Source organism: Nycticebus coucang, chromosome 14, assembly GCF_027406575.1.
Source record: "Nycticebus coucang isolate mNycCou1 chromosome 14, mNycCou1.pri, whole genome shotgun sequence".
Lineage (NCBI taxonomy): Eukaryota > Metazoa > Chordata > Mammalia > Primates > Lorisidae > Nycticebus > Nycticebus coucang.
Window position 1 is genome coordinate 56,721,121 of NC_069793.1, and position 14,968 is coordinate 56,736,088.

The 14,968-nt window shown below is 44.1% G+C and overlaps 1 protein-coding gene across 1 annotated transcript; it reads left to right on the forward strand.

Moving 5' to 3' along the window:
• The first annotated feature begins 310 nt into the window (after positions 1-310).
• Positions 311-3,511, forward strand: NLRP10 (NLR family pyrin domain containing 10). The gene is made up of 2 exons (XM_053559884.1): positions 311-593; positions 1,779-3,511. The coding sequence occupies exons 1-2, from the start codon at positions 311-313 to the stop codon at positions 3,509-3,511; spliced, it is 2,016 nt and encodes a 671-aa protein (XP_053415859.1).
• Positions 3,512-14,968: the final 11,457 nt, after the last annotated feature.

Genomic DNA, 14,968 nt, shown 5'->3' on the forward strand with positions numbered 1-14,968 from the left:
CAGAGATGGAGGGTGGAGAGAGAGAGGCCAACACACCAACACACCTTGTTATTGGCTGACAAGAAATGCCACTTAACACGTGGTACACAATTCACATGATAAAAAGGCAGGGAAATTCCTCTGCTGTCTCCACCTGCTCACCTTTCTTGAAGCTTTGCGTGCCTCTCATTTCTCCCTGGACGCCGCCCTGCAGCTTGCCAAGCACCCAGCAAGGAGGGTGGGCAAAGGCGCCTCAGCTGCTCTCCTGTCCTCACAGACCTCTGCTCTCACCTCCTGCTTCAAGTCACTGGTCTGAATTTGATCCTTCACCATGTTCCAGGCCCATGACCCCCAGGAGGCATTGATCTGGGCCCTGAATGACCTTGAGGAGAATGAATTTAAGACATTAAAATTCCATTTACGGGGTACAACCCCGGCTGAAGGCCATCCGTACCTGGCCAGAGGGCAGCTGGAGGGTCTGAGTCGGGTGGAGCTGGCATCTAAACTGATTTCAATGTATGGAGCACAGGAGGCCGTGAGAGTGGTACTCAAGGGCTTGAAGGTCATGAACCTGTTGCAACTTGTGGACCAGCTCAGCCACATTTGTCTGAATGGTGAGTGTGGAGGGGGAAAAGAGGAAGGTGCGGTGGCTCCAGGGCCCCCTGTCCCCATGGCATTTTCATACTCCCAGGGCCTGTAGTTTGTGCCTTCTGCCATCCTGCCCTTGCCCTTGCCTGGGAGTCCCCAGTGCCCCAGGGTCCTGGGTGGTCTCCAGCTGAGAATTCTGACAACTGTCAGGTTGGGGCCTGAACCAAAGGTAGGGCTTATTTATAAAAAGACTATAGTATCTCATGGCCATAAAATCCCACATCTTACCTCCAGAAAGGGAGCGTGTGAAGAGAGGGGCTTAGAGATCCAGATGGTGCTGGCGATGATATTTCCACCAACCAGGAGAAATGGCATCAGGTTGGGGGGTTGGCCCTGCCCTTGCTGCTTACTGGCAGGCAGCTCAGGGTGCTTCTCACAATCTTCTGTAACCCAGACCTCTGAAGGAACCACCCTAGAGAGTGGGGTGGGCATGGACCCTAAATAGCCTCCTGTTCCTTCTCCTGGGATGCTGGGGAGGAGGGAGGATCTGCTGGTGTCTGTGATCCCTTCACAGGCTCATTTCAAGCCTAACAGCTCCTCAGCTATACAAAAAGTTGGGTGGAGGTGGGGCGGAGTGTCACAGACTGCAAGTTGTAGCTCTTGCTCAGAAGCCAGTTTATCTTTAGCATCTGGCCCATTCTTTCCTGAGAATAGGCTCCTATCACCTCACCATGCTCTGGCATCCCTTTCTTTCCTCCTCTCTCTGCCCCTACCTCTTCACATGGCGACATTTTATGGACACTCAGACATTTATGCATTCTCTCATATAGAGACTTCTTCACTTATGCATAATTCTTACAAACATGCTTGCTCCTGCACGCTGACAGGCCTTCCCAGCACAGCAGGCAAACTTCCACAAGCCCACGCCTAAGGGCACATGTGGATACACGCATCCACTCACATCCCACAAAAACACCCTCACACACTCACACAGATGGGCACACGCATACTGCACACGCATGCACACACACTCATATGCACATACAAGGGACTGTCCTTAGGAAGCCAGAACTGTAATCTTCAGGGAGTTACAAATTAGGGACCATAGAAAAAGATGAGGCCAAAGACCAGAGTCAAAGTTCAGAAGGTCTGTTTTGCCTGTTTAAATTCCCATTGAACCCCTGCCTAATGCTTCATTTTTTCTGGCTCAGATTACAGAGAAATATACCGAGAGCACGTGCGCAAAGTAGAGGAGAGGAAAGAAGGGGGAGTTGATAGCAGTTACAGACAGCTGCTCCTGGTGGCTAAGCCCAGTTTGGGGAGCCCCGAATCACCTGCTTGCCCCATCCTGGAGGAGGAGCTGGACTCTGTCACGGTGGAAACTCTATTTGATTCGGGAAAAAAGCCCTACCCAGACCCATCCTTTGTAGTGCTACAGGGATCTGCTGGCACTGGGAAGACAACTCTGGCCAAAAAAATTTTGCTGGATTGGGCCTCTGGTACCCTGTACCCAGGCCGGTTTGATTATGTCTTTTATGTGAGCTGCAAAGAAGTGCTCCTGCTGCCCAAGGGCAAACTGGACGAGCTCCTCTACTGGTGTTGTGAGGACAATCAAGCCCCTGTCACAGAGATTGTGCGGCAGCCAGAGCGGCTCCTGTTCATTCTGGATGGCTTTGATGAGCTGCAGAGGCCCTTTGCAGAACAGTTGAAGAGGAAGAGCTCAAGCCCCAAGGAGGATGTGCTGCAGATTCTGATTAGGAGAAGGAAACTTCCCACATGCTCCTTGCTCATCACCACCCGGTCCCTGGCTTTGCAGAATCTGGAGCCCTTGCCAAAAAATGCATGCCATGTCCATATCCTAGGCTTCTCTGAGGAGGAGAGGAGGGCATATTTTAGCTCCTATTTCATGGAAGAGGAGCAAGCCAAGAATGCCTTTGCATTTGTCCAAGGAAATGCCATTCTGTATAAAGCATGCCAGGTTCCAGGCCTTTGCTGGGTGGTCTGCTCCTGGCTGAAGAGGCAGATGGAGAGAGGCCAGGAAGTCTCAGAGACACCCAGAAACAGCACTGACATCTTCATGGCCTATGTGTCCACCTTCCTGCCATCTGATGACGAGGGCTGCTCCGAGCTTTCCCGGCACAGGGTCCTGAGGAGTCTGTGCGCCTTGGCAGCTGAGGGGATCCACCACCAGAGGTTTTTGTTTGAAGAAGCTGAGCTCAGGAAACACAATTTAGATGGTCCCAGCCTTGCTGCTTTCCTGAGCAGCGATGATTACCAAGAGGGGCTTGATGTGAAGAAGTTCTACAGCTTCCGCCACATCAGCTTCCAGGAATTTTTTCATGCCATGTCCTACCTGATGAAAGAGGACCAGAGCCAGCTGGGGGAAGAGTCCCGCAGAGAAGTTCAAAGACTGCTGCAGGTCAATGAGCTAGAAGGGAACAAGGAGATGATCCTCAGTATGCAGTTTTTGTTGGATATAGCAAAAAAAGAGAGCTTGTTGAGCTTGGAGCTAAATTTCAACCTCAACATTTCTCCCTGTTTAAAGCAGGATCTGAGGAATTTTAAAGAACAGATGGAATCTCTGAAGTGCAACAGGATGTGGGATTTGGAATTCAGACTGCATGATTTTAAAATAAAGAAACTGGTAAGACATATTCAGTTGAGTGACCCGTCATTCAAGATAAAACATTCAAATAAAAGGAGCTCCCAAAGCAGCACGTCATTTTCTGTCAAAAGCAGCTTGAATAACGGACAGAGAGAGGAGTCAAAATGTCCTCTTGTGGGCAAAGGAGGTGGAGCAGAAACACAAAAGGAGGCTTCTCATGGAAAAGGCAGAGGGGCAGAGGAGCTGGACGAGCAAGTTAAGAACCATGGGATGGGATGCAGAGAAATGGGCATGACAGCATTGAAGAGGACGGAGGGACGGGGGGATGGGGAAGACTGATAGCAAGTAAAACAGGATGGAGAAATGATAGGTCAGACTAAGGGGGTCTAGAAGGAGTGAAGAACAACTAGAAAAGAATGTTAGATTACAGAGGATCAGAAGACTTGGAACATAGCATATGAGCAGATGCCATGTGGAAAGAGTCCTTAGCAACACTCCAATTTACCATGAAGGGCCTAAGTTAAGTTATTTAGCACCCCTTGTCCTGAGGCTGTTTATAACCTCCTGTGTGTATATAGAGTCTCATTTCAGTAGGTCCTCATTTGTGAATGTCAATAACCAACCATTTAGTTTTGACTTTCACTCTTCACTATAAACTGTTTGATGTAATAAAGTGTGGATTGTGTGTATTCTATAACGTATGGCATATAGAAAAATGTGGTGCATATCAATGTCAGCAAATAAAGGAAATATACCGTGGGATAATGGACTCTGTGATCAATTTCTGCTTAAATAAAGATTGCCTTCCCATTCTTTCTAGAGACTTCTAGAATTTCTATGTGTTGAAAATGAGTCATAGCTTAATCACAACCCTGTCCTTTAGTCTTGGAAGATGTACTGTGAGTTGACTCAGTTCTATACCAATATGTCCCTGTTATCACCATCTGTGCCATTAACTGACTTTTCTTTTTGGAAAGATCAGTCAGTTTCAAGGCATAATCTCTTTTTCTGCTGCGGTTCACTCTGTATAGAAAAGAAGCAGAGGAAGAAATAAAGAATTCCAGTCATAGATATGGTTAGTCCCCAACCCTCATTTCCTATATTAGGAAATTTAGAATCAGATAGGAGTCTGTTGATTTCCAGGATTTCTCAGAGAGATCTCTTTGTTCTCACCAGTCAGCTGACAGTGTAGAGACTCTCCACAGGTACCTCAAACCCACCTCATTTCAGTGGTTGTTGCCAACTCCCATGCAGCTCAGAGTGGAACCCTCAGTGCCCACAGAAAGGCTGTAGACACTCTTCATTTTGTTCTTCACACACTTTTATGGCTGTCCTGACTCCCTACAAGTTGATTCCACATGTACCAATTTTGCCAAACACATTCAAGTGTCTGAATCCAAGGGAACTTATCCTTGAGTGGTCAACTTGGGACCCCATGACACTAATTATCTATTTTTTCACACAGGAAATTCAGTGGCTTAAAATTTGATAATCATATGCCAGCATGTTGAACACATGGATTGTGTACATATATATAGTATGAGTAAAGAAACAGTATATGTGCACATATATTTATTAAAAGAGCAGTTTGGCCAAGTGAGGTGGATTAATCTTAGCAATCTGGGAGGCCAAGGTGGGTGGATTGCTTGAGTCAGGAATTTGAAACCAGCCTGAGAGAGAGCGAGATCCTGTCTCCACAAAAAAATACAAAAATCAGCTGGGCCTGGTGGTGCGTGTCTGTAGTCCCAGCTGATCGGGAGGCTGAGGCAGGAGGATAACTTGAGCCCAGGAGTTGCCTGCCCCAATTAATTTCTCTGAAGCTCATTCATTGCTCATCTGGTTCACTGTGACAGCCTTCTCAATATGTTCTCCACATGTTCCCACACTTATACTTCTAAAAGGCAAACCAGAGGAAAGCATGGAGGAACCTCTGCCCTATGGATGAGGTTCTGCAAGCAAGACCAGCTGGCACTAAGGGATTGCTGGGGATTGGCTCTCCAGGGGGAGGCCCTGAGGGCCTTTATTGTTTTAGGGCTGTTACCTCAGGGATCCTCAACTGCAGATGTTCCTGGAGGACTTTATAATGGAAATTTACATCCTTCTTGGGTGTGATACATTTGCATTTTTATACAAATGAAAGGGAAAGAGGTGTTCTTTCTAAGAATATATAGTATAAGCTTCTTCCTTAACTCTGAGGTGTTATGCCCAGGAGTTCCACAAAGACCACACTGTCAAACAAGACAAATTACAGCAGTCCTTTTATTGAAGAGCCGGCTGGTGACTCCCTACAAGTCCCAACATGGGGTTTCTGAGAGCAGCTCCAGGTGCTTAAGGGGTCAGGTTTTTAAGGCTTGGTCTGCATCCTGGTTGGCACACAGGCTGTCCAGGTGCATCCGGGCAGGTAGCAAGCAAGTATTGTACAGAAGCAGAATTTTGCGGTTATTTAGTTACACACCATACATCTTTGTTTTAATATTTTCCCCCTGTACATCTTAGTTTCAGTATTTTCCCCACCTGGTATTGTTTATAAGTCAGTCCAGGAACCGTTGGTACTTTCCAGTTTGCTTTCCAGGGAGTTAGCCAAGTAAGAAACTGGGAATGAACCAGAAGCAAGAAATCAATTAGTACTTTCTCATTTATCTTGGGAGTGAGCTAGACTTATTTCATTTCATTTGAAAGCTTAAAGTCTGGAAATTTGCCAGGAGTTAACTGGTATTTTTCCATTATAACCTTGGCCTGACACCTTTCTGTCTTAGCCTAGGCCCCCTAGGCCTATTAGAGGGATGGGAATAATTTGAGGACATACAATACTATTGAGACTTTTCATGTCTGAAGTGTTAACTGTCCATCATAGCCCTCCTGTGCTGACTTCTACTGTCTCATTAGTGTAAATGAGATTACAGTGTTCAAAGGGAATCCTAAGAGGCAAGACCATTGGCTCTTCCTCTCCCTGGTAGAATAGTTCTTCTTCCATTGCTGCTTTAGAGACAGCTGACTAGAAGTCCCTAGCACTTGTCCCCCACATCTGCAAAGACAGCCAAAACAACAAATAAATCACTACAGTTTGACAAAAATAATTAAAGGAGAGGACCAGAGTACATGAAAGGAACCACAGGAACCCTGGAGAGCACAGAAACTCAGGATAGCCACATAGAGAATGTAAGATAACACCAGGCTTCCATCACCCCATTCCCCACTTGGGATCAGCTCAGAAAACCAGTGGGGACTTCTTGCAAGGAAAAGGTAAGTGAGACTACTTTAGCAGCTCTCAACACCTCAGGCACATATAGTCCTCATTATGGGGGACCTCAACAGTTCTGACAGGCACTGAGCCCAGCTGAGGGAACTCCCCCCCAACCCAGATGTTCTCGACACTGTGCCCTGGCATGTTTCATTCCCACAGACCCTTTCCACACTCCCCTTACCTCCCCTGTGGCGGGAGAAGCTACTGCATTATGTCAGCTTGTACCTGGAAATTCCTCTGGAGTGTTTTGATCTGGGGGTGAGTGGCCAGGGCTCCCTTTCATCCCTGAGGCTATGCCATCACCAAACCACTCCCCCTTGTGGTCCAAGATCCTAAGGCCTAGCTGTGAACCGCTCTACCTATCTGTTCCATTTGTTGCTGCTCCAGGCAGCTTCAGGCCAGAGAAGAAGCTGTGCACTCCTTCCAGGGAGTTGGTACCTTGACAGAGCCACTCTGATTTTTATTTATTTTTTTATTAAATCATAGCTGTGTACATTAGTATGATCATGGGGCACCTACACTTGGTTCATAGACCGTTTGACGCATTTCCACCACACTAGTTAACATAGCTTTCATGGCATTTTCTTAGTTATTTTGCTAAGACCTTTACATTCCACTTTTTCTAGGATTCACATATTCCCTTGTAAGATGCACTGCAGGTGTAATCCCATTAATCCCCCTCCCTCCAACTTCCTCCCCCCTCCCTCCCCTTCCTTTCCTCCTTCTCCCTATTCTTAGGTTGTAACTGGGTTATAGCTTTCATGTGAAGGTCCTAGATTAGTTTCATAATAAGGGTGAGTACATTGGGTACTTTTTCTTCCATTCTTGAGACACTTTACTAAGAAGAATATGTTCCAGCTCCATCAATTAAACATGAAAGAGGTAAAGTCTCCATCTTTTTTTAAGGCTGCATAATATTCCATGGTGTACATATACCACAATTTATTAATCCATTCGTGGATCGATGGGCACTTGGGCTTTTTCCATGACTTAGCAATTATGAATTGGGCTGCAATAAATATTCAATACAAATATCTTTGTTATGATGTGATTTTTGATCTTCTGGGTATATGCCCAGTAGAGGGATTACAGGATTGAATGGCAGATCTATTTTCAGATCTCTAAGTGTTCTCCATATCTCTTTCCAAAAGGAATGTATTAATTTGCATTCCCACAGTGCAAAAGTGTTCCCTTTTCTCCACATCCACATCAACATCTCTGGTCTTGGGATTTTGTGATGTAGGCTAGTCTCACTGGAATTAGATGATATCTCAAAGTAGTTTTGATTTGCATTTCTCTGATGATTAAAGATGATGAGCATTTTTTCACATGTCTGAAGGCCGTGCGCCTGTCTTCTTCAGAGAAGTTTCTCTTCAAGTCCCTTGCCCAGCCTGCGATGGGATTCCTTGTTCTTTTCTTGCTAATGCATTTGAGTTCTCTGTGGATTCTGGTTATTAAACCTTTGTCGGAGACATAACCTGCAAATATCTGCTCCCATTCTGAGGGCTGTTTGCTTGCTTTACTTACTGTGTTCTTGGCTGTGCAGAAGCTTTTTAGTTTGATCAAGTCCCAGTAGTGTATTTTTGAAGCAGCTTCAATTGCCCGGGGGGTCCTTCTCATGAAAAACTCGCCCAACCCAATTTCTTCAAGGGTTATCCCTGCACTCTCTTCTAGTATTTTTATAGTTTCATGTCTTAGGTTTAAATCTTTAATCCAGTGAGAGTCTATCTTGGTTAATGGTGAGAGGTGTGGGTCCAGTTTCAGTCTTCTACAGGTTGACAGCCAGTTCACCCAGCACCACTTGTTAAATAGGGAATCTTTTCCCCATTGATTATCTTTAATTGGCTTGTCAAAGATTAAATAGCGGTAATTAGCTGGATTCATCTCTTGGTTCTCTGTTCTGTTCCAGACGTCTACTTCTCTGTTTTTGTGCCAGTACCATGCTGTTTTGATCACTATCGATTTGTAGTATAGTCTGAGGTCTGGTAGCATGATTCCTCCTGCTTTGTTTTTATTTTTGAGTAATGTCTTGGCTATTTGAGGTTTTTTCTCATTCCATATAAAACGAAGTATTGTTTTTTCAAGATCTTTAAAGTATGACAGTGGAGCTTTAATGGGGATTGTGTTGAAATTATATATTGCTTTGGGTAGTATGGACATTTTAACAATGTTTATTCTTTCTAACCTTGAGCATGGTATATTTTTCCATTTGTTAACATTCTCAGCTATCTCTTTTCTTAGAGTTTCATAGTTCTCTTTATATAGAACTTTCACATCCTTTGTTAGATAAAATCCCAAGTATTTCATCTTCTTTGGCACTACTGTGAATGGGATAGAGTCCTTAATTGTTTTTTCAACTTGACTATTGTTGGTATATATAAAGCCTACTGATTTATGAACGTTGATTTTGTAATCTGAGATGCTGCTGTATTCCTTGATCACTTCTAAGAGTTTTGTAGTAGAGTCCATAGTATTTTCCAGATATACAATTATATCATCTGCGAAGAGCAAAAGTTTGATCTCTTCTGACCCTATGTGGATACCCTTGATCGCCTGTTCTTCCCTAATTACAGTGGCTAAAACTTCCATTGCAATGTTAAAGAGCAATGGAGACAATGGGCAGCCTTGTCTGGTTCCAGATCTGAGTGGAAATGATTCCAATTTAACTCCATTCAGTATGATATTGGCTGTGGGTTTTCTGTAGATGGCCTCTATCAGTTTAAGAAATGTCCCTTCTATACCAATTTACTTAAGTGTTCTGATCATGAAGGTATGTTGGATGTTATCAAAAGCTTTTTCTGCATCGATTGAGAGAATCATATGGTCTTTGTTTTTTAATTTGTTTATGTGCTGAATTACATTTATAGATTTATGTATATTGAACCAGCCTTGAGACCCTGGGATAAAACCGACTTGGTCATGATGTATGATTTGTTTGATATGTTGCTGGATTCTGTTTGTTAGAATCTTGTTGAATATTTTTGCATCTATATTCATTAGTGATATTGGTCTATAATTTTCTTTTCTTGTTGGGTCTTTTCCTGGTTTGGGGATCAGGGTGATATTTGCTTCATAGAACGTGTTGGGTAGTCTTCCTTCTTTTTCTACCTTTTGGAACAGGTTGAGTAATATAGGTACTAATTCCTCTTTAAAGGTTTGGTAGAATTCTGACGTAAAACCATCTGGTCCCGGGCTTTTCTTTTTGGGGAGATTTTGTATGGTTGATGCTATTTCCGAACTTGATATGAGCCCATTCAACATTTCCACTTGATTTTGGTTAAGTCTTGGAAGGTGACGTGCTTCCAAGTAATGGTCAATTTCCTTCAGATTTTCGTATTTCTGAGAATAAAGTTTCTTATAATATTCATTAAGTATTTTTTGGATTTCTGAGGAGTCTGTTGTTATTTTGTCTTTGTTATTTCTGATTGATGAGATTAGAGATTTTACTCTTTTTTTCCTGATTAGGTTGGCCAAAGGTTTATCTATTTTGTTGACCTTTTCAAAAAACCAGCTTTTTGATTTTGATCTGTTGTATTATTCTTTTATTTTCAATTTCATTTAGTTCTGCTCTGATTTTGGTTATTTCTTTTCTTCTACTGGATTTGGGTTTGGAGTGTTCTTCCATTTCCAGTCTCTTGCAGTATCCCATTAAGTTGCTTACTTCTTCTCTTTCCATTCTCCTGAGGAAGGCTTGCAGTGCTATAAATTTACCTCTTAGAACTGCCTTTGCAGTGTCCCAGAGGTTCTGATAGTTCGTGTCTTCATTGTTGTTTTGTTCCAGAAATTTGGCAATTTCCTTCTTGATCTCATCTCTGACCCAGCTATCATTCAGCATAAGGTTATTTAACTTCCATGTTTTTGTATGAGTTTGCAGATTCCTGTTGTTCCTCATCTCAAGTTTTATTCCATGATGGTCTGAGAAGATGCATGGAATAATTTCTATTCCTTTAAATTTCCTGAGGTTAGAATTGTGACCTAAGATGTGATCGATTTTGGAGTAAGATCCGTGGGCTGATGAGAAGTATGCGTATTCAGTTTTGTTGGGATGAAATGTTCTGTAGATGTCTGCTAAATCTAAATGCTGGATGGTTAGATTTAAATCTAGAATTTCTTTACTAAGCTTTTTGTTGGAGGATCGATCCATCACTGCCAAAGGAGTATTAAAATCTCCGACTATTATAGAGTTGGAGGAAATCATGTTGCTCATGTCTGTTAGAGTTTCTCTTATAAATTGAGGTGCATTATGGTTGGATGCATAGATATTAATAATTGAAATCTCATCATATTGAGTCTTACCCTTAACAAATATGAAGTGACCATTTTTGTCCTTCCTTACTTTTGTTGGTTTAAAGCCTATTGTATTCGCAAATAAAATTGCAACACCTGCTTTTTTCTGGTTACCATTTGCCTGAAATATGGATGACCATCCTTTCACCCTGAGTCTGTATTTGTCTTTTAAGTTAAGATGTGACTCTTGTATGCAACAAATGTCTGGCCTGAGTTTTTGTATCCAGTCAGCTAACCTATGTCTCTTTAGAGGGAAGTTTAAGCCATTCACATTAATGGAGAGTATTGATAAGTTTGGTGAAATTTTGGGTATTGAGTTTTTCAAAAGTCCAATGGGCATTTTTAATCCTTTTGCTATTGTGGAAGTTGGAGTTTTATCAGAAGTTTCTGAGTGAGTTTACTTTTGTGGTAGAGGATTGGGTTGTTTATTATGGAGGATAGGTCTGAGAATATCCTGAAGAGCTGGTTTGGTTATGGCAAATTCTTTAGCATATGTATGTCATTAAAGTATTTAATTTCTCCATCATAAATGAAACTCAGTTTAGCTGGGTATAAGATCCGGGTTTGAAAGTTATTTTGCTTGAGGAGATTAAACGTTGATGACCACACTCTTCTGGCTTGAAAAGTTTCAGCAGAGAGACCTGCAGTCATTCTAATGTTTTTCCCTTTGAAGGTAATAGTTTTCTTTTGCCTGGCCGCTTTGAGAATTTTCTCCTTCATATTAACTTTAGTGAAGTTAATTATGATATGCCTGGGGGATGTCTTATTGGGGTTGAGTCATGCTGGGGTTCTGAAACTATCTGCTATCTGAATTTCAGGTTCTCTAGGCACGTCTGGAAAATTCTCTTTCATAATTTCATGCAGAAGGGCCTCTGTGCCATTGAGGCCACTTCATCTGTTTCAGGAATTCCTATGAATCGGATATTTGCCTTCCTTAAGTTATCCCAGAGCTCTCTGAGAGAATGATCCATTTTTGCTCTCCATTTCTCTTCCTCTTTGAGAGCTTGGGAGCATTCAAAGGCTTTATCTTCGATGTCAGAGATCCTTTCTTCTGCTTGGTCCATTCTGTTGCTAAGGGATTTTTCATATCTTTGAGGGCTGCAAATTCTTGCTTCAGTGTGTCTAAGTCTTTGGTGGTTTTGTCTTTAAATTCGTTAAATTCTTGAGACAGCTTTTGAATTTCTCCATGAATTCCTAATTCCATTTTGTTAATCTTGTTTGCCATCCAAATTCTGAATTCGATTTCTGACATCTCAGCCAGTTGTTCGTGAATGGGATCTTCAATTACATCTGCTGTATCTTTCCTTGGGGGGGGGGGTTGATCTATTCTGGTTATTCATGTCACCAGAGTTTGTCTGCTGATTCTGCCCCATGATTGTTTTACTCCCTTTGATTTCTCCCCTGGTGTTTTGTCGAGGACCCGTAGAGTGCTGTGGCCTGGAAACTGGGGCCATGTTTGGTGTAGAGGGGCTAAGTGGTGCTGTCTTGTTTTCAGCTGGTTTCTATGTGACCCTAGTGAAACAGTTACTAGGGTTGAAGTCTCAGCTGTGGAGAAATACCAGCAATTAAGTCACCCCACCCACCACAGGCAACAAATGGAAAAGGAAAATCAAACCTTCCTACAACCACTTACCCAGGGCACCACCTGGATAGTCTCCAGGTGAGTGGCTCAGTTCAAAAGGTCCAAATCAATATTCTCAGTCAGCAGCTGCCTTGGGTGGGAGAGTTCAAGAGGTCCCTGGGAACTGGATTACAGGGGTCTGGTGACTGCTCTAATATGGCTTGCTCCAGTGCTGTGTGCCGTCAGGAAGAGCCACCCAGTAAATAGATCAGTCTGGGAAGATTGATGTCTCCTTCCCCACCTTGCAGCTCTGTCACACCCAGTCGCTGCTAGCCCCAGTCAGTTGTCTGCAGTAAGCAGATACTCCAGGGGTTTGCACCTGCCTAAGTCACAGGGTAGTCTGTGTCTGCTTGTCTAGGCCACTACTCTCTGTCTTTATCCAGCAGGGGGTGGTGTGGCCTGTCAACCTCGGGCACTTGATGGAGGCTGGAGGTGTTCACTCAGTTCCAGCCCCACCCTTAATTTATGTTACTGGGTGAACGGCACAACCCTGTGGGAGTTTGTTTCTGACCCTGGTAGATTCTTCTGCAGAGGAGGGGATGATTTGAGTTCCCAGAACCTGTGCCTCAGGCCCTGTCTTTAGTCCTGTGGGTTTGTATTCGCAGCACCATCAGTTGTCGGCTGTAGCCTCTTGGCCTCCTTTGTCTATAGGCTGGTGATCCCCTGAGGGCCAGGTGTGTCTTAGGCTCAGTCAAGTGGTCCTCTGGATCAGCCCCACTTTGGGAGTTTCCCGGCTCTGCAGGTGTGTTTTCTAGTCCCCGTGTTCCACCCAGGTCAGTGCCGCCTCAAGCAAACCCTTTACTCACGGGGCCTGTGTTTCAGTCCCAGGTCTGTTCCATGGTGGTTGCCATCTGAGAAGATGCTCGGCCTCATCTGGTTGCCCAGGAAGATAGGAGGAGAGGCCATGGGATATCTGGGGGTGGGCCTTGTTATTGCTGAAGACAGCTGTTGCTCTGCACCTCGGGGCACCACCGCTCCAGTGTAATTCCCTCTTAACCGACCATCATCTTCTCGCTCCTTTGCTACAGAGTCAGCACTGGCCAGCTGCAGTCCAGGTCCTGTCTGCACCTCTTGAGAGTCTCCCAAGAATCTGGACTCCTGGGGGTGCAGGTCTCCAGATCACAGAGTGAGAGTGGAGGGGAGTGTTAGGAGCTCAGAGTTGCAGGTCATAACACCAAGCTCTTTGAGACCAAGTGAACAAATAAACAGATACTAGGTTACCAGGCACACGGGCCCATAGATACAGAGACAGACGGAAACGCATAGACATACAGGTAATTGCCACGACAACAGCAATATAAGAACAACTGCAATAAAAATAGTGATAATCATAAAATAATTGAAAGAAAGGAAAAAAAGAGAGAAAAAGTGGTGTTATTAGGAATGTTAAATGAGAAGAAAGAGGAAATTAAAATTAGAAAACATAGAAATAAAAAATATATTTATATAAAAAGTAAGAATAAAAATTATCGAATTCTCCTCTAAGAAAATGGTGAGGAAAAAACAGACAAAAACAAAACTAACAAAAAAAAGCACAAAAACCAAAAAAAAGAAAAAAAAGGCACCAACTAGAAAAATATTCTTGCGTGTAGAAATATACCTATATTTATCTATATGTCTGCTGTAGGGATCAACTTTCGTAGGAATATATTCATACTGCAATATACTTTCTGGACACCAGGTGGTGCTGTGAGTGGTTCCGAGGCTTATACCTGATTTACAGTTTATACTGTTACCATGGTAACCACCTTCCATGGCCGATCGTCATTTTGGAATTTCTGCAAAAGTTTGCCGCCTAAGAATTGTGTAACCTCGGCTGTTCTTTTCCAGACAGCACTTGCGACCGACCTTCCCACTCAGTGCAGGTGTCCATGCTTCTCAAGTCTTTCCACTCTGTTCCCAGGTTCTCCTGCAAACTGGCAACTGCAATCGGCTGTAGGGGGAGTGGTGCTGAGTTCACGTGGTCGTTGGCGGGCTTGCGGTTTTATCTGTTGTAGCTGGCTCCTGGGGCTGAAGCCAAGTTCTCGGCCTCAGCAGCCAAAGCTGGGTCCGCGGCTTCCAGCCAGGTCCCAGGGTTGGAGCATTCGGGGGACTTATTCTGGGTTTTATGGTTCAGAGTTTCTCTTTTGGATTGGCGCCCGCCAGTTCGCCGCGCAGCCTAAACCGCCAGCCCCCACCAACACCTGGGGGAAAGGTGCCCGCCCTTTTGGGTAGTTCAAAATGTCTGTTTCCAGGGCAGGATCCCTTCCCTTCAATTGTCCAACAGTTTGCTCAGCTCCCCGTGGTTTTGAGTGGCTCTCCTTTGATGCCTCCCTCAGTTCAGGAATAATTATTTGTCAATTGGGTTTTGTCAGCATTTACAAGCTGCTGACCTCCGTAGGGGAGGGGCCTACTGGCTGGCAGGCCAAGCAGGGAAGAATCTCTACAACAGAGTCTGTGATTTTAAATTACCCCTCATATATAGCAATCCGCCAGTTCGCTGGGCGTCTCCAGCTGTCTGTCCACTCCAATAATCCACACACAGGGAAGGTCCAGACTGCCTTTCCTCTTACCTGATGGCTTGGGAGAGGTGGGCTACATGTCTGTCCTGTCCGCCATCATGCTCTGCCCCCCCAGAGCCACTCTAAAAACCTCTTTTAGTTGC

Coding starts and splice junctions, on each gene's coding strand:
- NLRP10 (XM_053559884.1), top strand. CDS start 311: ATGTTCCAGGCCCATGACCCCCAGGAGGCATTGATCTGGGCCCTGAAT. Junction 594..1,778: donor CAGCCACATTTGTCTGAATG/GTGAGTGTGGAG, acceptor TTTCTGGCTCAG/ATTACAGAGAAATATACCGA.